General features: G+C 38.5%; 1 protein-coding gene across 1 annotated transcript in view; it reads right to left on the minus strand.

The window, feature by feature from the left end:
• PHYH (phytanoyl-CoA 2-hydroxylase) overlaps positions 1-25,975 on the minus strand; it is a 930,440-nt gene that overhangs the window by 609,437 nt on the left and 295,028 nt on the right. The window contains exon 3 of the mRNA XM_044087967.1: positions 20,487-20,597. Within this exon, the coding sequence (XP_043943902.1) occupies positions 20,487-20,597 (111 nt within the window). The remainder of the gene's footprint in view (positions 1-20,486; positions 20,598-25,975) is intronic.

The raw sequence follows: 25,975 nt of genomic DNA on the forward strand, positions 1-25,975 counted from the left end.
GTTAGAAGTATGTCGAGCAGGGAGAAAATGCAGCAATGACTAAGTATGTCAAGCAGAGGTAGTACATCCAAGAAAATTATAACAAAATAATGAATCTGCTTACAATTTAGGTGAACTATAGACTAAAAAAATAGGATACATTCAAATAACAGAGATGTAAACACATGGAAGCAAGTGTGTCAAGCAGTAGTAGTACATTCAAAAAAATCATAACAGCATTGAAATTTGCTTACAATCATGGTATAAATATAGAAATGAAAATATAGATTCAGATTACACAAGTCTGAGTGTAGGCAGAATATTAGTAGAGGAGAGTTAGTGTCAAGCTAAGAAATAGGAAGATACAGGGAGGCTAAAGGAGGGAAAATTAAGTTAAGTATCAACAAAAGGAGTAAGTGTGGAAGAGAGAGGGAGAGGGAATGCCAGTAATTAAATGGGTAAAAGAGAGACTCCTGTAGAGAGAGAGATCAGGTATAGGAGTTATTTGCTGGGGTACATGTGCACAGCCAGTTTGAGGTGAGATGTTGTCTGAGGGATTTTTTAAAAGTGGCAGGACTGCTGACAGTTCTAAGTGAAGGAGGGAGATTAGTCCATAGCTTATAAACACTAAAAGAATACATTTAGCCAGCTGATAGCTTAGGTTTTTTGACAGTCAGCAACATTTTATTTTCTGACCTAAGGTATCGATTGGGATGGTGCATGGTCAATATGGAGGAGAGTGAAGGGCAAGTTGCTGGGTGGTAGATGAGCTTATGGGCAGTAGTTAGTTGTAGATAGGTGAGATGGTGGGGGGATTCAAGTCAATTTAGTTGATGCACAGAGGAGCAGTGGTGGGAGGAAAACTGCATTAGTGACAAATTTGGTGACTTTGTTATAGCAAGTGTCTAGTTTTGATTTCAAGGAGGACTGTAGATTGGTGAGGATGGGAGCACCATACAGAAGAGTTGGAAGCCGGAAAGACGAGGCAAGGACCTTTTTAGTAGAGAGGCTAAAAAAATATTTGTGCATATAAAGGGCTCCTAGCCGTTGATGTTTTTTTTGATGTTGTTGTGGATGTGTAGGTCAAGAGTTAATTTGTCAATAATGATGACACCAAGCAATTTGGTACTAGGAACAACTTCATTGATGGTGTTATTCTGAGAGTGAAGAGAGAAAAGCGAATTATCAAGTGGGCTACATTTTGAGGGGGTAAATATTAAGAGTTTAGTTTTATTAGGGTTGAGGGCGAGATGATTCTGAGACATCTAGGTTTCGGTAGAAGAAAATGCTTCTTGGGTAAGATGCTGTAACGTTGTGGCAGATTTAGAAGAGCAGATAAAATAGCTGAGTTGTCTGTGTACTGGATAACTGTACTGTGGGTAAGAGTGGTGTGAAAGGTACTGACAAATATACTGAATAAGAGTGGACCCAATATTGAACCTTGGGGTACAGCTGTATTTGTACTGATGAAAGGAGAAGAAGAATGTTGCCATATAGTAGACCGTTGCCTATTGCTAAGATAGTTAGTAAACCAGTGTAAGGTAGGGGGAGACAAGTCAAGGTTAAAGAGTATAGAAAGTAGTCGGGAGTGGGAAATAGTGCTGAATGCCTTTGATAGATCAAGAGAGAGTGTGGAGACTAAGGAACCAGCATCTCGAACTGTATTTACTATTCAAGAAGGTAATAAGGGCCATGTTGGTGCTATGCCCGGGCGTAAAGTCATGTTGAGTAGTGGAGAGGATTTGGTGTTTTACCAGATGACTGATGAGCTGAGTATGAATGCACTTCTCAAGTATTTTAGAGATACTTTGTTATTCTGTATCTGCCTCTATAGTGTTCCAGTAAATTAGCAAATAATTTTAGTACTCTAAGTTACAGCTAGCTGAGTCTTTTAATGTTTATTAGCGTTTTAATTTATTTGCTTTTAAAATCTATGGCTGGTATTTATTTATGTGTTATCTATTATTATTTATTATTTCAGGAGAAGGTATTATTTAGCACTGCAATTTTTTCAAGTTCATACATCCACTTCTAATTCCAGGTCACAAGCACATTTCCAGTGATGTATTTTTATAACACTATCTGACTACTGATCAAGAGTGGCATGGTAACTGGTTTTGAGTTCCTAGTCTAGTATCTTGGGGGGGGGGGGGGGTTCAACCCTCAGAACCCTCAGCAACAAAAAGACCAAAAATGCAGTGAACCAAGTCTTAAGAAAACATTCCAAGAAACAAAACAAATACTCAGACTTGGAAATGCTTGTAGCTTCTTAAAAGTTTAATAGCAACTTTAACGTGCAGAGCACACAGCTTTCTGGCTGAACCCTTCTTCGGTGCAGAGGTATAACACTCAATTAAGACACTAATTATATAACAAGAAGACTATAATCACATGATGTAGTCAACCAATGACCTCACACAACTAATTAAAAGTATTAGTACACATAAAATTCCTTCAGCCAAGTTAGTAAAACCATAAACACATACTTGTAAATACTGTAGTTAAAACAGAGTAAATATATATCATTATTCCTACAAAATCCTTTATTCAAAAAGAAAGAAATAAAAAAGATTAAAAAAAAAAAACATCAAAAATGCCTGCATTTTTATTTCTTATACTGCATTTGTTTTTTTAGCCAATATCAGCTTGATGCTTACTGTTGCATTCAGATCTGGTCTGCTATCAGTTTGCAACCTTGCTATCCATTCATACTCTCTACATTCTAAAAAATGATTAAGATCTCCACCTCTAATATTCCTAATAACTTGGTCTATAACTCTAAATTTAAATATATGCTCATGGCCACATTCAATTATGTCCTTGGCCAAGGCATTAGAAGAGTTATTCCTACACATCTCCGAGCGATGTTCCATGATATGTTCTTTCAGCTTACAGCTGCACTCACCCACATAAAATATATCATATAATGTACAAGTTGCCAAATATGCAATGTTTGTGGTGTTACAAGTAGCAAATAGGTTAAAAATATATTTTTTCCCAGTTCTAGGATGTTCAAAAGTGTTATTGCTAAGTATAAATTTGCAGCATATGCAGTTATAGCATGGGAAGGTCCCTTGTTTCCTATTCATAAGCATCTCATTCTTCTCCAAAAAACTCAATTTCTTTATAACAGAGCCTGCTCTTGAGATTACTACAACTCCTATAGGTGAAGTTCAGACCCTCATCAATAACTGTTCTTAATTCAGGCATAGTCCCCAAGATGCCCCAATTTTTCTTTACCACTTACTTCACTTCCTGTGTTCTTCTATTAAATGTTGTAACTTATCTAATACATTCTTTAAGCAGCAATTCAAAGCTCTATTTTTGATATCGATAATGCTTGTAATAAAATACAGCAGTGGAAAGCTAAGAAACGTAAGCGAACCACTGGGATTATGCCGAGGGGAAGGCATATCGGCAGCCACCCTATTCAAGGGGGGAATGAGGTGTTCCAGAATAGTCTGTCAGAAGAACAGCCCCCTTTGCAAATGAACAAGCAGAATCCCCCTTTGGAACAGCCTTCCCTCAGATGTTCGGACAGGTTGAGAAGGAACAGGAGACACAACAGTGATCAGCTGAACTACCATCCTTAGCACAGGCGAGCAAGAAGTGTGAATACGAGGAACCAGCAACCTTGGAGGAGGTAATTTTTACAAAATCTTGTATAATTATTAGTAATGCAACTAATGGTTTTAAAATATATAATTTTAGTTCTTTTGAATTTACTACCGAATGTGCAGACTTGCTTAGTAGGGGATGCTGTTTCATTCCAGCAAAAAGGATGGATTTGACTAAGCTTATCTCAGAGCTCAAAATGTATACCAGAAACTTATACCTACAAGTACTTATGGGTGGTCAAGATGTATCTATAGCTGCCTCGGGATTGAGAGTTCCCAATACTTTAATAATCCAGATTTGCATCATGTGTTAAAAACATTTGAACAAGTGTGTGAAATTGATTTCAGACCTTGCAACATATGCATCCTTTGTTTCCTTGGAAAAATCTAACCACACATGAATGAGAGTTACTAACTGAATTAAGATACAAACGTTATTGGAGATTTATGTGTTCTGATAAGGATGGGGGTTTAGTCATTATGCATCAAATGGACTATGAACAATCTATTTTTAATTTATTATATGATGACGCTTACTTTGAGGTTTCAATTAATGAAATTCATGCTGCTTATTATAGAATAGATGTATTATTATACAATATGCTAATGCAAGGTATAACTTCAGTGGCCTTGCTTGACAGGGGCACTGGAAACTAACTTTGGGCGGCATGACGCCAGGGAATCTTCTTGGGCTAGGCTTATATAGGCTCCGGGCCGGTTAGCCTAGTACACACCTATGAACCTATGAAGAAGAAATCAGCCCTGAACATTATAGATTCTTAACAGTCAAGGATGCTTTGATACCAAAACTCTTGGTGTGGCTAAAATCTATAAGAGCATTGGAAACCTGCATTTTCAACCAATTGTTGATGCAGATAGCTCAAAAAACAGCTTTATGGATAAGTGTATAGATTATCAGTTGAAAAATTAGTGTATAACAAGATCCCTCATATATGCAAAGATCTGTGGGAATTTTTGAAGAGATTAAACGATTTGTCTAATACCAAAGATTTGATATGTTTAACAACTGTTGTCCAAGATTTAAAAAACAAAGAAAACACTGGTTTGTACCAGTGTTTTCTTTGGTTTTTGTTTTGTGGTCACTGGGTTTCTTGGTTTTTACTTGTGGATGTCCAATATTTATTTACAAGCATTCCCCATGCAACGGGCCTCAAATGGCTTTCTGAACATTCAGTGGGCCATTTATCAGTAGGACAAGGAACTGTTAATGTGCTGACTGCCAAATGGAGATGGTATTGATGAATAATTGTTTTTTCTTTGACAGACATTATTTTCGTCAAGAAAAGGGCATAGCAATGGGGGCTGCATGTGTCCCCTTATATGTGAATATTGTTATGGCTGCATAAGAAGCGAGTTATATTTTTAATAGTGCTTTTAAATCATCTTGGACTATTTATACTCGTTTACCTGATGATATATTTATTGCATGGTCTGATGATATTAAAAAATAGATAATTTTATTAATTAAATAAATTGTACATCAACTTTTTTGAAATTTACATATACAGTGAGTATTGATTCCACTGCATATCTTGACATCAAACTTTCCCGGCATCCTATAAGCTTTCAAATTAGTTCAAAGATTTATAGAAAGCCAACGTATTCAAATACACTTCTGCATTTTACTAACAGCCATCCAGCGCATCAGTAGAGAGCATTGGTCAAGCTGGTTCGTGCTGCCCGGATGGGTATTATTTTAATTACTTTATATCAGAAGTGTATTTGCTTATTAAAATGTTCAATAACAGGGGTTATCCAACTGTTTTCCTAAAACCTATCAGGGATAAAATAGTTAGGAAAAGGTTGCAAGGGTGTTATGTGCCCATACTCCAGGAAAAAAGATTAAATAACTTGGGATTAAATAATCGGAAACCTGATGGCTTTCACATTGCATCCATCTCTACAATTCCAAGATACCAACATTCATTCATTACTACTTATTCAGTGGATAGTCCTGAAGCAGCTAGAATACTTGAGAAAAACTGGAAATTTATCAACAATGACAGTGCATTATCACATGGCTCGGATCAGTCCCACATACTGTTTATAAAAAAGGCTATCATTTTAAAAATGTATTTGATAGTATGGGGAATGTTGTTGTCGTTTGTCTTTCGGTAAGGGGTCACCACAGTGGAACTCCGGTCCGTTAATGATTGTCAGTAGATTTTTACAAAACGGCGAGGTGCCAGCTCGACGCTCAGCCTTCAACGAAGGCACGCCCATTTACGCACGCATGTCTTTCGAACACTACCCAACCGCGGGGAGGACATGCAGACTCCACACAGAAGGCACTCCCAACCCTAGCCGAGAATCAAACGGGAGAAGCTCTTGCTGTGAGGTAACAACGCTACCGCCGTACCACCGTGGCATCCCATTTGATAGTATGGGGAATGATAAAGAAAATTTGGTATCTAAAATGTTTAAATGTGGAGCGTGTTGACAATGCACCTATGTGATGGAAGGGGAAATATTTATTGTTAGAGACAGGATTTTCAAGGTCCGTGGAAAATTTAATTATGAAAGCAGCAAAATTGCGTATGTTGCTTTATGTCAAAAATATGATGGATTTTATATAGGGAAATCTGAGAGGCGGCTAAGGGAACGTATTTATGAACATAGATATGACATCCAAAAATGTAGAACAAATGCACTTTAGAAACACATTGTTGAGTTTCCTGGTCACCATTTTAAATTTTGTGCTATACAGCAAGTTAAACATCAAGTTCGAGGTGGTCCATGGAAAAGTTGTTTAGAAGAACAGGAATTATAGTGGCAAATACAACTTAATGCCACACTATTCCTGGGCTTAAACGACATCATCTTCATACAACCACTTTTAGAGAGGAAAGCTTATGTTAAGTAAATAATATTATTTTATTAATTTTATTATCTTGATGTTTATATTAAAACAGTGTTTGATGATTAATTAACATAATTTCAAACTTTAAATCATTGTAGTTTTATGACACAGATATCATTTTATGATTGGTGCATTCATTATCTTTCCATATTGTGACTGATTATGAGTTACTTTTTTATTTGTAAAATAAGGATGAGTTTCATTACTTTTTTATCGGATGAAGTCCAACTAATTTGAGATGAAAGCACTTAATTGTATTAATAAAAATTTTTTTGTGTTTGGTCAGTGTCGATTTGGTTTTGCTTTCAAATCTAAAGGGTGTGTTGTCAATATGACAGTTACCAGGGGTGGATGACTTCCTGAAGGTTACTATTATGCATTTCTTGGCATTTAGTTTTAGTCCATGGCTCTGACACCAGTTGTTTGTCTGTGTCAGCCCTACCTGGAGAACATTTGTTTCAGTGTGGGATTCAATGACACCTCCTAATTTGCAGTCATCTGAAAATTTATCAACTAGAGGGCATTGACATTGGCCTTGACTTCAGAGAAGTAAATGCCAAAAAAAGGAATGGTCTCAGGACCGGTCACTGAGGGACTCCACTTTTGACTGGCCTCTTTATAGAGGTGGACTCTGCAATTCTAACTTCCTGGGTTCTGTTTGTGAGACAGCCAGCTATCCACCTGCTGACATAAGGGTTTGCATCTAAACTTTAAGTTTGTCAACAACGCCAGAGCGGGGTATTGTGTCAAATGCCTTGGGCAGGTCAAGATAGGCAGTGTGAACCATTTTGCCCTTATCCACTGCTTTGGTGACCTTCTCAAAGTCCACCAGGTTCAGTAGGCATGACCTGCCCTTGACAAAACCAAAACTAGGTTGGGTTAAGTGTCTGGATCTTTACTGTATCACTACTGACCATTTCCATAATAATTATTTCCATGGCTTTGCAGAAGAGACCAGTGACACTTATGGATCTGTAGTTTACAGAGTCTGTAGATGGCCCACTTTGTGCAGAGGGATGATTGTTGCTGTTCTCCACACTGACGTATCATATTTAAACTATCCCAGCTAAATATCAATTCCTATGTAACTCGCTAGATAGCAAATTGGCTCACAAATAGAACCCAGAAAGCTAGGGAAGGAAGCTATACCTCCTCCAAAAGACCGGTTACTAGCAGTGTGCCCCAAGATTCAGTCCTTAGGCCACAACTCTTTGGCACTTACTTCTTAGAGATCGAAGCTAATGTTAAGGGTTTGTGGCTGACCGAGACAACTGCAAACTTGGTGGTTGTCATATACTCCCTAGTGGACATCAAGGTCCTGTCCCCAACAAATAGCTGATATTAAAACTATGGACTAAAACTAAACCAAATACCAAGAAGTGCATAACCGTATCCCTTAGCAAACATGACTCCCCTTGTGACGATCACATTAACAACACACACTGAAAATTGATCCAAAAGTTAGGGATCTGGCAACTTATGCCAACAATGAACTATCTTTTGATTGTTATGTATCCACTGTTGTAAAAAAGTTCTTTTTCACTGCACAGCTTATATCTAAAGGTACTGCTTACAGATCCAGTGAAGTAATTGTTCTACTGTACTCAGCACCCATTAGGCTGATCTTTGAGTATCATACCTCTCTTTCAGTATGTACCCATCCACACACTTGTTACAACTAAAATGGCCACAATGCTTATTCACTAAAAAAAATCAAGGGCTTACAATGCAAAAAAAACTATACAGACTTCTCAAAGTCTTGTCCCTCTTCTCAGTATCATACAGGCTACTGAGAGGTGACCTCTGCCTTGTGTGTAGAGCTTCAGCAGACCCTATTCAGTCAGATCTATTATACATTTACAAGTCTGATAGTATCAAACACCCACTCAAGGGATCCTGACCTCTTTTAGAAAATAAATAGCATATGCTGGAAGGATAGGTTTGTATCACAAAGAATACCATTTCTATAGAATCATTTTCTACCCTACATAAAACAAAGAATACTTCTTACTCTGTTCAAAAGCTCCCACATTCCAAAGAAATGCATCTGGAGCATTTCTCCCCGGGCCTCTGCTGAAAACAGGCTTTGTGGAACCTAGTCGGACTTTCCCGGTCAACAAATGATAAATAAAAAAAATTAAAAAAAATAAATAAAAAGTAATTTGGGCAAATAGATGGGTAACTGCAAATTCACCGCTGGTTTAGTACCCCTGCCTCCTGGATAGGAGAAACATGTAAATGTCCCAATATATTACTGCTTGGCTCAGCTATGGGTCATTTATATGCAAAATATAAAGGCTAAAGCTACCATGAGAAAGTAAAGTTATTTTTTAAAGATCCTCACAGTTCAATAGCCTAGTAAGTACCTATGAACATGTAAGAGACAGAGAGAGGCAGCTCTGCTCAAACACTCTTTGCACCTTTTGTGCCCAGATAGGAAGCTTTCTGATGCATCTTCATTTGCTTGATTAAGATACATGCTCCCACCATTTTGGCAATTTGGTTAGGAGACTGGGAGATGGATGAACTGGTCAAGAGATACTGTTAAGACAAACTAACTACTTTGTTTTAGGACAACATGATATTCCCTGTATCAATCAGAAATGGGCAGTTTTCGTACTCTAATTAGTGAGCTGTCATCATAAACATTTTCTAACTACAGTGTTATATATACATCTGTCTTTGTTAATATCGTTGAAAATTTATGTCCTACTTAACAAAATATGTTGTACATTTCTTACTTCCAAATTCACAAACGGAGATAATCCAAATACAAATTATTTGTTATTCTGAAATAATTGGATTATTATATGTTAACAACGTTTTAGGATTATTTATGTTATTTATTTATTTAACTAACTTGCATGAATTTTTGCACTTGTTTTGGTGCTGACATTTACATACGTAAATGAGAGAGGGGGGTGTGACTTGATTGCAGGGAGAAAGACAAATATGAATGCTGTTTTATATTTGTGAGTGCTTTAAAACCAAAAGGAAATGATGTATTATGTATCAGAGGAAGTTTGTCATAGCTACAAATGAAAGCGCTTATTTTCTACGTTTGTGTATTTGGATTATCTACATTTGTGAATTTGGATTTTACCAGTGAATTTTAATAAATTCTGTTTCGTATCGCCTGCCTGGATCCACACTTTTTGGTTTTCTTGGTTACTTGTGGCTCTTTTCATTCAGTTGGTTCGACAAATGAGGGAACAGTTTTCAAAAATGTCCTTTCATTAAGAAAAACAGTGTAAAAGTTAGCTTGCACACTATCTCTCTGTGGTTACAGGGAATGTTTTTCAAGAAAGCAACTTTATGTCCAATGTGTCAGTACTTGACTGGGATGCTTTCTGTGGGGAGTATGCATGTCCACCCCATGTCCATACAGTTTTTGCCTGATTCTTCAATTTCCTCCCACATTTCAAACGCATGACTTAGGTGAGCTGGCAATCCCTCAAATTAAATGGAACTGTCTGTGTGTGTGTGTGTGTGTGTGTGTGTGTGTGTGTGTGTGTGTGTGTGTGTGTGTGTGTGTGTACACGCATGTGCACACATCCTACAGTAGGACCATCCTATCCGGAAATGTCTCCATCTTGCACACAAGGAGTGCTAGGAGAGACACCAATTTCCCACAGCCCTGAAACAGATTAAGTAAGTAGGCAGATAATGAATGTTTTAACAAACATTCATAACAATATAACAAATGTAAAGTGAATCTTCAACCTCTACAGACCATTAGTTTCCCTCCCTCCAGTTTGTACTTCACTCACCAGCTCCACCATCTATAGTTTTTAAATTAATATTCCAAACATCCCATACACTTATTTTAATGTAACTTCTCATGTAATAATACCACTCATCCTCCTATATACATTCAGGGGAATCTTCTTCATTCCATACTCTATTCTCACAGGGGTTGTACACTATTGTAATAACAAAGTAACAGTAAATGCCCAACAGCTTGCAGTTCCACAGATATAAACATTCTGATAATTTTAGCTGCAATCAAGGGAAAGAAAATTCAGTTAATATAGGTTCATATGTAAGTATTGAGCTAGCTGCTCTTGTGGGCCTAAGAATAGCCAGTATTCCTTGGTGAGAATCAAACCTTGTGCCTCTTGTCTGTGACGTAAACACCTTAACCGCTATGCAGCCCCCCCCTAACCCATACAAGTAATCATTCCATCACTCAATCCTGTGACAACAGACTCAAAAGGCGGCAAAATTAACTTTTCCAGCATGACACTAAAGTCCCATAGAGAAGAGATATATCCTTCTTGGGGCATTAAAAGCAGGATATCTTTCAGTAAGATTTTAACCCTTTTATCAGTGATGATAATTACAGACTGATTTTGATTCATTTTGTATAACTCATTTATCCTTAAAATAGTTGGCATTTTCTCATGGCATTTACAAGGAATGTCAGTGGCCTACATTCCTATAAAGCAGTGTTATACTGTGGTCCTATCCTTAAAGCAAATGAGTAGCCACATCCTGAATTTTAATGAAAAGAAAACATCTTGATGCCACTTTTCTTGACATCACATATAAAAACAAATTGCATATATATATATATATATATATATATATATATATATAGCTTGGGTGTTACCATTTTTGTTTCATCTGTTTGGTAAATGTTGCAGTTTATCAACTTGAGAAGATTATTTGACCGGAATTTGGCCCTACATACAAAAAAAATATCTATGCAATGCTTCATGACATGTTTATACAATTATTAGGCATAGAGATCTTGACAGTCAGCCTTATGCTAACTGCTATAAGACCTAACAGCAATCAAAGAATGCAAGACAGCAAGATCTCAAATGTGTTCATAGCTTGGTACTAGGCTATCGGCCCTAGGGCCTATATAAGCCTAGCCATAACAATTCCCTGGCTATTTCTTCCCAGAATATTTAATTCCCTGGTCCCCTGTCTAGCAGGGTGACTGACGTGATCCCCGGGGTGAATTTCCTATCTCCCATCCAATCGTCAAGGTTCCTTTTGAAAAGGGCCAAAGAGGCGCTCAGCTTGACATGTATGGGCAGTCTATTCCAGAGTATGGGGAGTCTCTGGATCAGGAACCTATCCCTCCAGCATGTTTTGTTCACTGTGATGACCAGGTTTAGATCCCTGGAGCGTGCGGCTCTGCGGGATTGGGATTTCTTCAAGTGTAGCATGCCCAACAACTCTGGGTTTGACATGGCTTTGTATGTTAAGCAGAGATCACCTCTGAGTAGGCGATATGCGACAGTTTAGCTGGATTTTTTTTTAGATGGTCAGCATAGGGCATCTGCTTTAGGCTTGTGATTCTTTTAGTGAGGTATTTCTGTGGCCTTTCCAGTTGTTGCAGATGTCTTGTGAGGTACATACCAAATGGGGCGTTGTACTCTATAATAGGTCTAATGAGGGATGAGTACAGTGGAACAATGACCTCCTTTTTTCTGGATGAAAAGCCCTTAGTGATGAGGTGTGCCACATAGAAGGATTTCCTGACTGTTGAGGCAATGTGGTTATCGAAGGTGAGACCACTGTCCACCTATGTCCCTAAGTCCCTTATCACACTTTCGGTGTTTAGTGTACTGCCATTTATGTGGTAATTCATGGGTACATGGTTTTCCCAAAGGGGATAACTATACATTTCTTGAGCCCATGGCTCTGGCACCAAGCATCTGTTTCTGTAAGGCTCTTTTGTAGAATATCCACATCATTTGGGGATTCAGTAATGGCTCCCAGTTTGCATTCATCTGCGAACTTTGTTAGCCAGAGTCCCTTAGTGCTGTACTTCAGAGAAGTAAATGCCAAACAAGAGCGGTCCCAGGACTGAACCCTGAGGTACTCCACTTATCACTTGTCTGGAGATAGATTTGGAGTTGGCTACTTTTACAGTGTGGGTTCTGTCAGTAAGTCAGTTAGCAACCCATCGAGTGATGTAGGGATTAATAACCAGCTTAGTAAGTTTATTTATATTTCCAGAGTGGGAGATAGTGTCGAAAGCCTTGGCAAGGTCCAGATAGGCTATGTGGGCCGCTTTGCCCTCGTCCACAGCTCTGGAGACTAATTTGAAGAAGTCAATCAGGTTGAGTAGACAAGATTGGCCCTTTATGAAACCAAACTGGGTGGGGTCCAGTGTTTGAAGGTTGCCAATGTCTCTGTTTATAAGTTCCATGATAATGCGTTCCATGGCTTTGCAGATCAGGCTCATCAGACTGATGGGACGATAGTTCCCGGGAGCCAAAGTGGATTCCCCCCTTGTAGAGTGGGATAACTGTAGCTGTGCGCCACTCATTGGGCACGAAGCCTGAGGTGCGGCTATGAATAAACATGACACTTAGGTGAGGTGCCAGTTCATTTTGTAGTTCATGTAGTACACAGCCCAGGATGCATGTCTGCATGTGTGTAGCAACAACATATTTTTATTTTACTATACAACATTTAAAATGACAGATCTTTTTTTTTTTCAGGCAAAAAGGAGCATTATATTTTAGTTTTGTTTTCATAATTACAAACTAATTATATGATTCGGATATATATTTTGTCAGCCTGAGAAAATTCAGATGTACATGCACTTTATGAAGTAAACTGCAAAAAAACAATATAGGGCTAGTGGTTATACCTAGCAAAACAGGACCATATTTTTAAAACTGTTCAAGTATTCTATCAACTATCTCAGAGTAATATGACATAACCTTCAGGTACAGAATTTATTAAGTTGGTGATTACATGTAAACAAACATTCCCTGGTATTCGGAAAAAATGTAACCCACTGCGGTAACCTATCCTTTGCAAGAATTTTGCAATTCAGATTACATTTTGCGATTCATAAACTGCCAATACAGAGGTATGAAGACAGTGGTCTGTAGCATGGACTTTGGTCTCACTGGCAAACTCAGTTGCAAATTCAACAGTCTGGGATACAGCTAATGTGAATTAGCAATGTGCTCTTCCCCAAAAGTATATCTGAATAGCATAGTAGAGTGATTCAGAGAATAGCTCTACCTTGCTATTTGGGGAACAAAGTGGAAAAGGTTTACAAAGATAGAGTACATCTAGTTACTTTAATGGAAGGACTGGGGCTGTTGCCACTATTGTGGGTTAATAATTAAACTTTCAATCTCTGTATATGTGTTCATGTGTGTAGAGGCATGAGTGCAGCTGTCTGTATGAATTACTAATGAGCTGTGGCTCAGTACATCTTCATGATGTCTCTGAACCACAGATTATTATCTTCTGGTTATCAGGCAGTTACCCAAATCATGCAGCTGACAATTTGTCTGACCATTACACAATTTTATATTCGTGTAACATACTTCACAGCATACAACTCTAAATTTGCTTGGAGGGTGCAATCATGGATCTAGTGACAAAAATCAAATCATCTATTCAGGAGAAATGAAAATTATTTTTTTTCACTTCCGATATAAATTCAGTAAAGATATATTATTAACATGTTTCAGAAAAAAAAAACACACTCCAAAGTGCAACTAGTCAGTGACAGCTTCAGACTGCAAAACAGAAAAACACAGATATGTAAGCCATGAACTCTTTTATTCAGTTGAAAGCTTTTGTTCACTAATACATTAGACTTCTCAGAACAGCACAATCTATATCAACCATATTTAAATATTCAAATCACGACTATTAAATTCATATGAATATTAAAAATCATGTGACTTCTAAAATCATTTGACTGCATAACAATTATTTAATAAATTAAAAATATGTACCATGATTATAAGAAACAAAATAAGACAGAATAAAAACACAAAATACACTCTGAAAAGCCTTACTTCAACATGCGGATTTCCAGTACAAATTTAATGATTAAATGATTATTTAGTCCTGGAACTATTTCTGCTTTTAACAAAATTTGCCAATGTAATTATTTCCCTTTCAATGAGTTATCCAAATCTCCTCCCTCGGGTCTTTTAAAACATGATCAAACACAAAAAATTAGAATTCTTTTTACATTTATATTTTCAAGTGAATGTTTATAAACAGCATTAACTTCATTTTTTTATTTTTATAGCATAAGTATGTTCCTAAATATGTTGTGAAGGCTCTCAAATAGTTTTCTCACATAAAATCTCCTACATGTTAAACATACAGCAATATGAACCAGCCCTTTGAAATCACAGATTTAGTATGCTTTAGCTCCACAAATTCGATTTACACTAGGTAAATTTAGCCATGAACCTTCATTAATTAACTTGCACCAGTTATATCTACCACAGGTGTGCCTCTGTCCTACTTTTTGAATGCTCTCATTAACTTCTAACAAACTCTTAATATTGTTACTTCTTTTAAAGACAAACCTAACTGCTTGTTCCACTACATTAAACAGCTCATCATTACAGTGAATAATTCTCCAGTTATTTGTTACTATTTTTATTTTCAGCGCTATCCACTGTCATATTAACAAAAGAGGAACAGGCAAAGTAACTGTTCTGTGTACTTTTTGTTGTTGCTCTGGTTTGCCAACATACAGAATATGTACAAATCTATTTGATCTATTTTCCTTGACTTTCGTTATTATCTCACATAACATAATTTATGTCATCCTTGACTTTCTTCATGATTATACAACATAATTTATAATTTTAGCAAAACTTGTATCTAGAAGCAACATCTTTAAACATTAGTCAGTCAAATTTGTTGTCATCTGTTGTTAATTTAAGTATATATAATACAATGACCTCTAGCAACAATATTTTCGGTACTTACGTATTATCGCAACCAGATTTTCGCGGTTGCGAAATTTGTATCATGGAATCAAAACAAGTGCAGGAAACACAGTAAAGTGTCGTTTTAAGTCTTTATTGATAAGGAATAACTTTGGATTATCTTCAGGAAGAAAAAAATTGAAAAATTTCTCTTCCTGTTATGGGTGCATTAAAAACGCGCGATGAAATGGTCATGGTTGCTCTTTTATTGACAAAAGATTTTTTTTCAGTATGTGGAAGGAATCCTCAGACGGAAAACACAGACACAGGAATCATGCTCTTGGTAAACAGTTTTTCTCACAATTTGTAAACATCTTTGAAAATAACCGTTTCAATGACAGAGTTGTAATAAGTAATGGTTTTCAAAAGGGAGACCAGATTATGTGGACAGCCGATTCTGGGGGGGCGTTTTTCACAGAAGTTCGCAGTACCGATTTTGTTTTGTTTAGGGATGGTGGCATGTTCTGATAAATACATATTGTACTTCACACTGATTATTGATTTTCTTAGTGCTGTAACGTTGTGGAGTGCTCATTCGCTGGTTTGGTCTTTCTGTGTGGTGGTAAATTGTCAGCAATTATAATTCGTAGTGCAATATGCAACTTGCAATAACTGAGATGCTGGCAGTAAAGTGCGTACATAAAAACAGGACATCTTTCAATTTGTAATGATAACAATGCACCAAACAAAGTAAAGTGCTAAAGAGAACACATTATATTACTTTTTTACAACATTCACAAACTGATTCAATGAGCGAGAAGCAAACAGTTTTCCTGCGAAAATCTGGTTGCGATAATACGCAAGTACCTATTTTTCATGTTTTTTGAATGTCCAAATAACTGTTAACAAAGGTGGTCTTCCAATATATACATATGAATGACATCTAGTTTATGAAACAGAAGAAAAGGAACAGAATTGTTATAATGGACTGTCAAGCGTGTAATACAAGTATGATGAAATTACGAAGAAACAGACTCACTGCTTGACATTTTTCATTCCTATAGATTTGATGACAGTTTACTTGGAATTATTAGAATAGAAACACAGGTATTAATATGTATGAATTTTAACTGTTCCCAAACCCAGTCTGGGCACTTTATCTGGTATCGCTAAAGTTAAAAAATAACTACAAAGTAAAAAACTAAATATAAGTTAAATACATGACAGGTATAGGGGAAATAAGTTTATTAAATGCACTAAAAGTCTCCTAGAATCACATAAAAGTCACAAGCCTTCTTCTGCATAAAGGAATTAAAATATGGCAAGATATTAAATCCACTACTTATATAACAAAGACTCTACAAAATGCAAGTAAGATTTACAATGTTACTGTGAAGAATCCTACTGTTATTATTCATGCAGCTTAGAACAGACAAAGTGGGTCAGAAACAAGAAGTTATGTACTCACCATAACGTTCGATGTATGTAGTCCATCTCGCCTCACATTCTTACCCATGGGGTTCGGAGCCAAACCTCGGCTCCGACTCAGCCATACTCTAGTTCGAAGTCTTCAATTGACTCTTGGCTAAGAGGTATCCCATGCTGCAACGCACCTATCCCCAGATCTGGTTTGCTGCAAGCTCACATACACACACACCAACACGCTGAGAGGAAGAACCAACTCAACACATCAAAAAGGAGTGCTGAAAACTGAGACTCGACCTCTAGGTCCTCCAGGAAGGGGTAGGTGGGTGGGTTAGTAAGAATGTGAGGAGAGATGGGCTACATACATCGAACGTTATGGTGAGTACATAACTTCTTGATGTTATGTAGTCCAGTCTCGCCTACATTCTTACCTGTGGGACAGCTTCCCTAGCACCTAAACCTTGGGTGGCTCACTGGAAAATACTCCTGAGCACTGTGGAACCAAAGGAAGATCTGCCTCTAGATATCAGATCCAATTTGTAGTGACTAATAAAGGTGTGAGGAGATGCCCAAGTGGCTGCAGCACAAATATCATCCATAGACATCCTAGCCTGAAAAGCAGTAGAAGTAGACAACGAACTTGTAGAATGAGCCTTCACTTTAAAGGGTAATTCCTTGCCATTTGAAGTATAGATGAAGGAAATGCAACTAGAAATCCATCTGGACAGAGTTACTTTAGAATCTGGAGTCCCCAAGTCTAGTGTCTGAAAACGAGACAAAGAGTTGATCAGATTTCCTAATATCTTTTGTTCTATGTAAACAGAAACGCAATTGTCTGTGGACATCTAGCTGCTGAAACTTAAATTCTGCCCTGTTAGAGAATTCAGGGAAAAATACAGGCAGCTCAATGGACTGGTTGTGGTTGACCACCGAAGCAACCTTAGGCATAAAGGAAGGATTAGGTCTTAGCGAAACCCTATCCTTGTGAAATACCAAGTAAGGGGGCCGAACCAATAAAGCTTGGAGTTCAGAGACCCACCTAGCCGAAGTGATGGCTATCAAAGAGATTGTCTTCCAAGACAAACATTTAATGTCACAGGTTGCCGCGGGCTCAAAAGGAGGAGAGGTAAGCCACTGTAACACAAAATTAAGGTCCCATGACATTACAGGATCAAAGATTGGAGGTCGAAGTAGCATAGTCCCTTTGAGAAAAGCCCTACAAAATCTGTGCGCCATTAGACTGGGTTCATTAGCAACATGAAAAGTAGAAATGGCTGCCAACTGCACTTTGATAGTTGCCACAGCTGATCCCTGGCTGAACAGTTGAGAAAGAAATTCTAAAACTGATGAAATGGGAGCTGTACAGGGATCAATCTGCCTTTCATGAGCCCAAATGGAGAATCTCTTCCACTTACTGGAATAAATCTTCCTAGTAGAAGGTTTGTGGGAAGAAGGCAGAATATGAACCACCTCTGGTGAAAAATCATGAAGCCTGACCAGGGACGGAATTGGAGCAACCATGCTGTCAACCTGAGGGTCTGAATGGAGGGGTGGAACTGACCTGACATATGAGTCAACAGATCTGGCTCTGGATCCAGAATCCATGGATCATCCATTAGATAACCGTGGAGAAAAGGAAACCAGATCTGACGAGGCCAGTGTGGTGCAATCAGTATCATCTTACTCCCCAAGGATTGTGCTTTCTGAATAACCTTTATCAGGAGGATTGGAGGGGAAGACATAGAGAAGACCGGAGGGCCAATCGTGAACTAGAGCATCCCTGGGTGCCTCCCCCTTCAGGGGGATAAGGGTGAAGTAGCTGCTGCATTTGGCATTGAGGGGGCTGGCAAATAGATAGCAGCAAGGCTGACCCCATCTGCGGAAAAATCTGCTCTGCCACTTGTTCGCTCAGGAACCACTCGTGAGGCATCAGAATAGCTCTGCTCAGCCTGTCGGCAATCACGTTGGACTTTCCCGGTATGTGCGTTGCCACTAGAAAGCGGTGGGAAGATACTGCCCACTGCCACATTCGAAGTGCCTCTCTGCAAAGGGGATACGACCTGGTTCTTCCCTGTTTGTTTATGATCTGAGACTGATATCGGTGCTGGAGGGGGAAGAGTGTTGGTGCCATAAGATGCAGCTGATGACCTGGCCAGCACACTCCTCATGACCTCAAAAGCTGATCCCCCAGGCTCCGAAGGTCGATTAACCGTGGAAGATACGGTAGTAGCCCTCAGAGCCGAGGAGATGAGGTCCGAAGCCGATGTCGGGTCCACACTCACCTGAGCCGAAGCACCAAGAGGAAGGCTCAGAGCCAAAAAAGATCGACCCGAAACCTCCCTCTCTGTTCCGACCAGTGAACTGTGAATCCTGGACCCCCGTGGATGGTGCCAATGGGGTCGGAGCAGAGATGCCAAAAGGGGCTACTAGAACCGACCTCATGGCGTCCGACAGAACCAACAGCTCTGGCTCCAAAGAAAGGTTCGGAGGAGGAACAGTCAAAGATGAAGGAGGATGGGCTCCAGAGCAGACTGGGCCAGAGCCGAAAGCAATTTAGCCAGCACCGATGACTGGAGCAGTTTCCTCACCACTCTATCGACATCATCATCGGAAAGGGTCCTAGAGGACACGGTCGGGGATCTGGATCTCCCTGCAGAGGAAGACCTGTGAGTTGGAGAAACCGGTCAAAAAACTGGAGACTGGCTCCAAACTGATAAATCTGTTACCGACTCCAATAAACTGGGAGCCGATGTCGACATCATAGATGCACTGCCTTATGTCGGCCCCGAAGCCAGTGGAGTCGAAGAAGCAACTGTAGTTGTAGTGATTTTCACTGGCGGCTCCGAGGAAACTGATGGAGCCGGACAGCGTTTCTTTGAGGATTTTTTGTCTGTTTTTTTGTCCGGTTTGGAAGGAGAGGACCTGAAACTAGAAGACCTCTCCAAGTCTTCTTCAAAGGAAGGCTTCAGCAATCCTTTTAAAATAAGTCTGTTCTTCCTCTCTTGCAGCACACGGGGACTGAAAGTGTGGCAGAACAAGCAGGATTGTTGTAGATGAATAGCCCCCAAGCAATACACGCACATAGAATGCCCATCCGTCAAAGACATCTTATTACATTTGACACACTTTTTAAAGCCCGAAGGCCTGTGTTCTTTAGAATCCTTGGACATGCTGATAGCAAGAACACACACACACAAAGGGAAGAACAGTAGGGACACCTTCACCAAAGTAACCAAAAATAACCAAGACAGAGTGCGGGAAACTAGCGCCTCTAACTGAAACGGCCTAGAGACCGCGGGATAACCACAGGGAGGACTAGATCCTCTAAGATAAACGGGCCTAGCCCAAGGAATAAGGGCACCAAAAACAGTCACACAACAAAAAACCCGCTAACAGGTCTACTACACAAAAACAGGGGAGGACTAGGTCCTCTAACTGAAATGGGCCTAGCCCGTAAACACCAAAGAAGGAAACGGGATACCAAGAAAGTTCAACAGAACCGGTCACACAAACAGCAGAAGCAAAACACACACACTAGCTATGAAAATAGCTTTTGGAGCTACTACATTGAAAAATAAATTGAAAAATTGTACTTAGCCAAGAGTGAGACCACGTCCGAGCTGTACGATTTGGCAAACGAGATCTGGGGATATGTGTGTTGCAGCATGGGATACCTCTTAGCCACGAGCCAGTTGAAGACTTCGAGCTAGAGAATGGCCGAGTCGGAGCAGAGGTTCGGCTCCGAACCCCACGGGTAAGAACGTAGGTGAGATTGGACTACATAACATATGTTATTTACTAACAGTATACCAAATAAAGAAACAGGAACCTTTACTTCACTGTGCCATGGTCATGTAAAGCAGTGAAACTAGGATGCTGATTAATTACAGACCAAATATTTAGCCTTAGATCACATTGTACCTGAAGCGTTTAATGTCTTCATCAGCAACCAAATTTTTGATGACAAGGTAGCCATTCTCTTCATAAAATAACCTCTGCTCCAGAGTGAGATGATCATTATTCAGGGTGTATCTGTGAAAAAAGAACACCAAATGAAAAACTGTAAACTGGCCCAAAAGGTATATATATGTGTGTGTGTGTGTGTGTGTGTGTGTGTGTTGGTTAATATCAGTACAATACAGTACAGTATAACTTCCACTAGTACATATGTAATATATTCTACAGAAAATATCAAATTGCTGACCCCAATGTACCTACTGCAATGAATGTTGACACTCTAAAAGGTAATCTGATATCATTCAGAGCATAACAAGCAAGTTAAGAAAAACTTTTGTATATGAACGTTTTAGGATGACAAAAAAAAAAAAAAAATAACAGCCAAATGTTCTTACTTACATTATCTAATGATAGCATGTCACAAAATTAAAACAGATATATTACATCACTAACATGACAGAATATGGAGAAAGTCTCCAAAGGCTGTTTGGAAAATGCAGTTTATTTTACACACTGCTTTATCAAACAGCTGTTGTCTATATTTTAAGGTATTGTGAGCTCATTAATAAACCGACACAGTTTTAACAATACCCCAGTGTATCAGCTACATCCCAGATGAACAGAATTTGCTAGCACAGAAAGTCTGCGTGGCCCACAGGGTCTGCTCATATTCTACCTAAGGATAAAATAAGCTTCAACGATCTACTAACAATAATTTTATTTCCATCATCCTAGCAGCACTTATATCTAGACATTTTTTGTTAATCTCCACTTTATTTACAACAGTTGGTAAACAGTCATACATTCATCTTAAGAACTAATTGATGAAAAACAATTATGAATGGTGCATTCTCAGATATTTTAATGCTGCTTTACCATTCTCTTATTATAATGGCCATTCTTCTTCTTCTTTCGGCTTTTCTCTGTTTGGGGTCACCACAGCGGATCACCTGTCCACTCATGATTGGCAGTGGAGTTTTACGGTGTTGAGTTGCCAGCCCAGCGCCCAACCTTCCACAGAAGGCACACACATGTACACACTTATGCCTAAAGCCAATTTGGAGGGTCCAATCCATGCCATTCCACTGCAAAAATCTTTTATCAAATAGTGCTTCCCTTCATTTCTCACCTTCACTTATGCTGGCAGTACTGACATTCCACATCAAAAAAAATAAAACAGAATTCTAACATTCTAAGAAATTCTTAAACTCGTTTTACAACTTCAGTTAGATGCCCATTCCTGTCTGTGTTACCATTTCTGTAAATAAAACTATACCTCCTCAGCCCATCTATCATTAGTCTCTTACAGTGATCCCTTAGAAAGCCTCCCACTCATTAGGATATTCCAAGAAAATATTCAATCTAGTTCCTTGTGTTAATAATTCCAGTGGATATAAAAATCAAATCAAACATATTTCACTTTAAGTGACACCATTATTTTCAGTCCTTCCATATTAGTAAGAAATACAGCTTTTGTGACCTTGGTCTAATGATGCAGTGCAACCAGACAAGAAAGTGATAATACCACATTACAATGTAAACAAACTATAATTTTCTCCCATATCAAAACATATTTGTCCATGACTAAAAGAAAAGACAATGTAGTATATTAGCCATAAGCTACATCACCTAACAAAACACTTCCCATACCCAGCTTAAAAGCTCGACTTTGCCTTCACTGTTAGCCTCAGATAATTGTATACCAGGTTCTCATGTCTCCTTCCCAGCTGCCTCGTCTTCAAACCAATAACCTGTAAAGTCATGAAAACCTAAAAAACACATCTGTTCTAACTCACATTAGTAACAATATAACAAATACACAATACTGAGCCTACAAATTCTAGAACTATATACTGCAAACACCATAGCATTCCAGTATTACAGCATTACTGAGCATCCCACAATGCACAGTTAAGTAAAACTGAATAGTGCATTCTGAGTATATAGCAAAATAATACCATCAGCATTTTAAGGTTCTAGTAAAGTGAAGTTTGAACCTCTACAGACCATTAGTTTCCCTCCCTCCAGTTTGTACTTCACTCACCACCACCACCACCATCTACAGTTTTTAAATTAATATTCTAAACATCCCATAAACTTATTTTAATGTAACTTCTCACTTAGTAATACCACTCATCCTCCTATATACACTCAGGGGAATCTTCTTCATTCTTTACTCTGCTCTCACAGGGGTTGTACACTATTGTAATAACAAAGTAACAGTAAATGCCCAACATCTTGCAGTTCCACAGATATAAACATTCTGATAATTTTAGCTGCAATCAAGGGGAAAGAAAATTCAGTTAATATAGGTTCATATACAAGTATTGAGATAGCTGCTCTTGTGGGCCTAAGAATAGCCAGTTTTCCTTGGTGAGACTCAAACCTTGTGCCTTTTGTCTGTGATGTAAACAACTTAGCTGCTATGCAACCCACCCCCCGCCCCCACCTATACAAGTAATCATTCCATCACTCAAACCTCTTTCACTTCTTACAGGAAGATGCACAGAGTACATCAGACTTGCAGAAATATTTCAATAGCAAGGCTTGAAGTGTGGACTAACTACAGTTTTTAATAACTTTCTTGATTATCACAACCAGGATAATCCACTAACACATCTATTCAAAAATTAAAGCACAAGCTACTGGCAATATTCCAGTCAATGTCTACAATGATTATATAGATTATCAACTTTGGGAAACCCAGTAAACTGCTCACCCACAACATTACATGATACATTAAAGAAGTTGTCCTTTATTTTCCCTTACTATTCATAAAGCTTTACCTTACAGTACAGGACAACCATACATAATTTGGCTGCATATACACATGAAACACTCATGTGCTTTTCACTATAAAAGGCAGTTCTGGAAACTTTTGCCTCTAGCATCATGTGCCAAGTAGGGAAAAACAAAACCTTACCAGCATAATCTACATCACTTAGTGCCTTCATACTTACTCCCCCCACCTTGCCCCATCTGTAAAGGCTCCCATTCCACATCACCATTACACACAATAACAACTTGTAATCAACTGTCATTAATTATAGAATAATACTTATACAGTACACAATATCATTCAATATTCTAATCCTCCACATGCATCACAGTTCCATGCAACACATCCTCAGGCCCTAATTACTAACCTCAAAGAAGCCATGTAGTAATCTTACACATCAACTGTACGGCCTGCAATAAGGTCTTAACTATTAACCTGAAAGTAACCACATGGTAATCTCATTACACAACTTACACAGCCTAAAACAGGGGACATGACTCTAAATGATACAGTATCTAGATTAGGGAGAATTCAACTCAAACTACTGCAACATTCCAACATTCTCCTCACACAAATTCTCAGTAATCACCAGGACTCACTCTTCCCTAAAATCAAACTGCTCTATAAACCCTGAAAAAAACAACTAGCTCACACACAAACTCAGATCTTAAGTCTCACAGAAAATGCCTGGCGTACTTGGAAAACAACCCATCCTCAATCTTCAGACATCACTATTCTAAGTTAAGACATCTAGATAAACAGGCAATATGGCAACGTAAAAGCCACATTATGAAAAAACATCAATCATCACTTTTCAACTCACCTAAAAAAATTCTGGGCAGAAGTCAACCACCTGACAGGCTGTACTAACCCAACTAACACCCACTCCTTCTCATATCACATCACAGCTGTTAATTTCCACTTCCACTTCTGTATACTTCCCTTCCCGGATTTCATTAGTAACCCTTCCTTATCCTCTAAGCTCTCTGCTCCCCATTACATCTCCGTTACATCTATTACGGTCAAAACAGCTAGGAGCACTTTTACTGCACTCTGGATACTTACTGAAAACATCCTCATGGTTATAGACAAGGCCTCCTCACTGGGGCCATCTTTAATGACCTTACCAGAGCTTTCAATCTGGTTGGCCATAATGTTCTTTTAAATCATCTAACTGCAACTGAAATTAACCCAGATACAGCTCCCTGGTTTAAAAATTACTTTTCCAAACAGTAATTTCTGTGCAGTTTCAAAAACATCCTCTTTGCTTCCAACCCTCTTCTAAAATGAATCCCTCAGGGCTCCATTCTGGTGCTCCATCTTTTTGCCACTTCCATTAATAAGCTACCACTTGGCCTCCCTCTCTCACTTCTTTCTCTTACTTTATCCAGATGACATGGTCTTATTTCACTCAAACTTGACCTCCTCGTCCATTCAGCAACAACTACAAGCTGACTTCCTTTCTCTTACCCACTGGCTTAATAACAAAAAGCTAATTGTGAGTACTTTCAAAACTAAAACAATGTTGTTTGGTACCTCCCTAAATGTCAGAATAACTCTCAGTCTCTTCTTATCCATGACTATCTTGACAACTCCACTGATCAAGTCATCTCCTTCAAATACCTTGGTATGTGGTTTAATCCCACACTGAACTTTCACCTTCACCTACAACACATAATGGAAGAAAATAAATTCCCTCCTATTTTGGTCCTATAAAATTTATCCCTTTTCTTCAGACAAACCAGGAATGCCATAAATGAAAGCATTCAAATAGCAGAGTTTGAATATGGACTTCCACTGGCTGCATCAGCATCTATGAAAATTCCCTCCACCATCCAAACTATTAGCATTTCTATCAGCAATTTCATTAACCTTTCCTCTATAAATGACCATCATTGTATCATGTTTAATTAAGCCAACTGGCTACTTGTCCAACAAGGTACCAACCTGCTCCTTGAATCCAAACTCTACAAGCTCCTCAAAGAACACTCCAGTCTTTTCTTTGCCTCCAACCTATTCAGATGATCCCCCTGTTACAGTCTAACAAGTCTTAACCACCCAGGTCCACTTATTTAATGTCCCAGAACAAGACTTCATTGCACTAACCATACCTTCTCCATCCTAGGCCCCAAACTCTGGGAATTCCCTACTTACTAATCTTAAAGACTTCACCTCATAGTCCTCATTCCAAGTTCAGCTTAAAGATCATCTCAAGTCTGAGTCAGTTTGCAAATGCTTTCCCTCTGGACCTATCACCCAATCTCCCAGTCTTTCCTTCACCAGTATGGCACTTTTGTCTTCCTCACATTAGTTCCTTACACTGTGTGACATCTCTTCCACATTGCATATATTGTATATAGTTAATTTCTGATTATTCTTACCTTACTTTTTTTGACACTTTGTGCTCACTCCCTTCACTGTTTCATTCTCTTCTTCTACTTCCCTCTTTATTCTAACCATCCATTCTTATTATCTCTTTTACTGTGTACTTTGTTAGTACATTTTGTAATTAATTCATTGCTATCTTCACAAAACATTTTGTTTGTATTCATAACACGTCTTGTTAACTTGCTTGTCTATTGTAATTTATATTTTTTCAAGCTGAAACTGAAGTAGGTCCATTTGGAACAGTACTCTACCCGGGTTACCAAATTAAATGAATGAATGAATGAAT

Source organism: Protopterus annectens, chromosome 11.part0, assembly GCF_019279795.1.
Source record: "Protopterus annectens isolate FY-2018-M chromosome 11.part0, PAN1.0, whole genome shotgun sequence".
In the NCBI taxonomy this organism is placed as follows: domain Eukaryota; kingdom Metazoa; phylum Chordata; order Ceratodontiformes; family Protopteridae; genus Protopterus; species Protopterus annectens.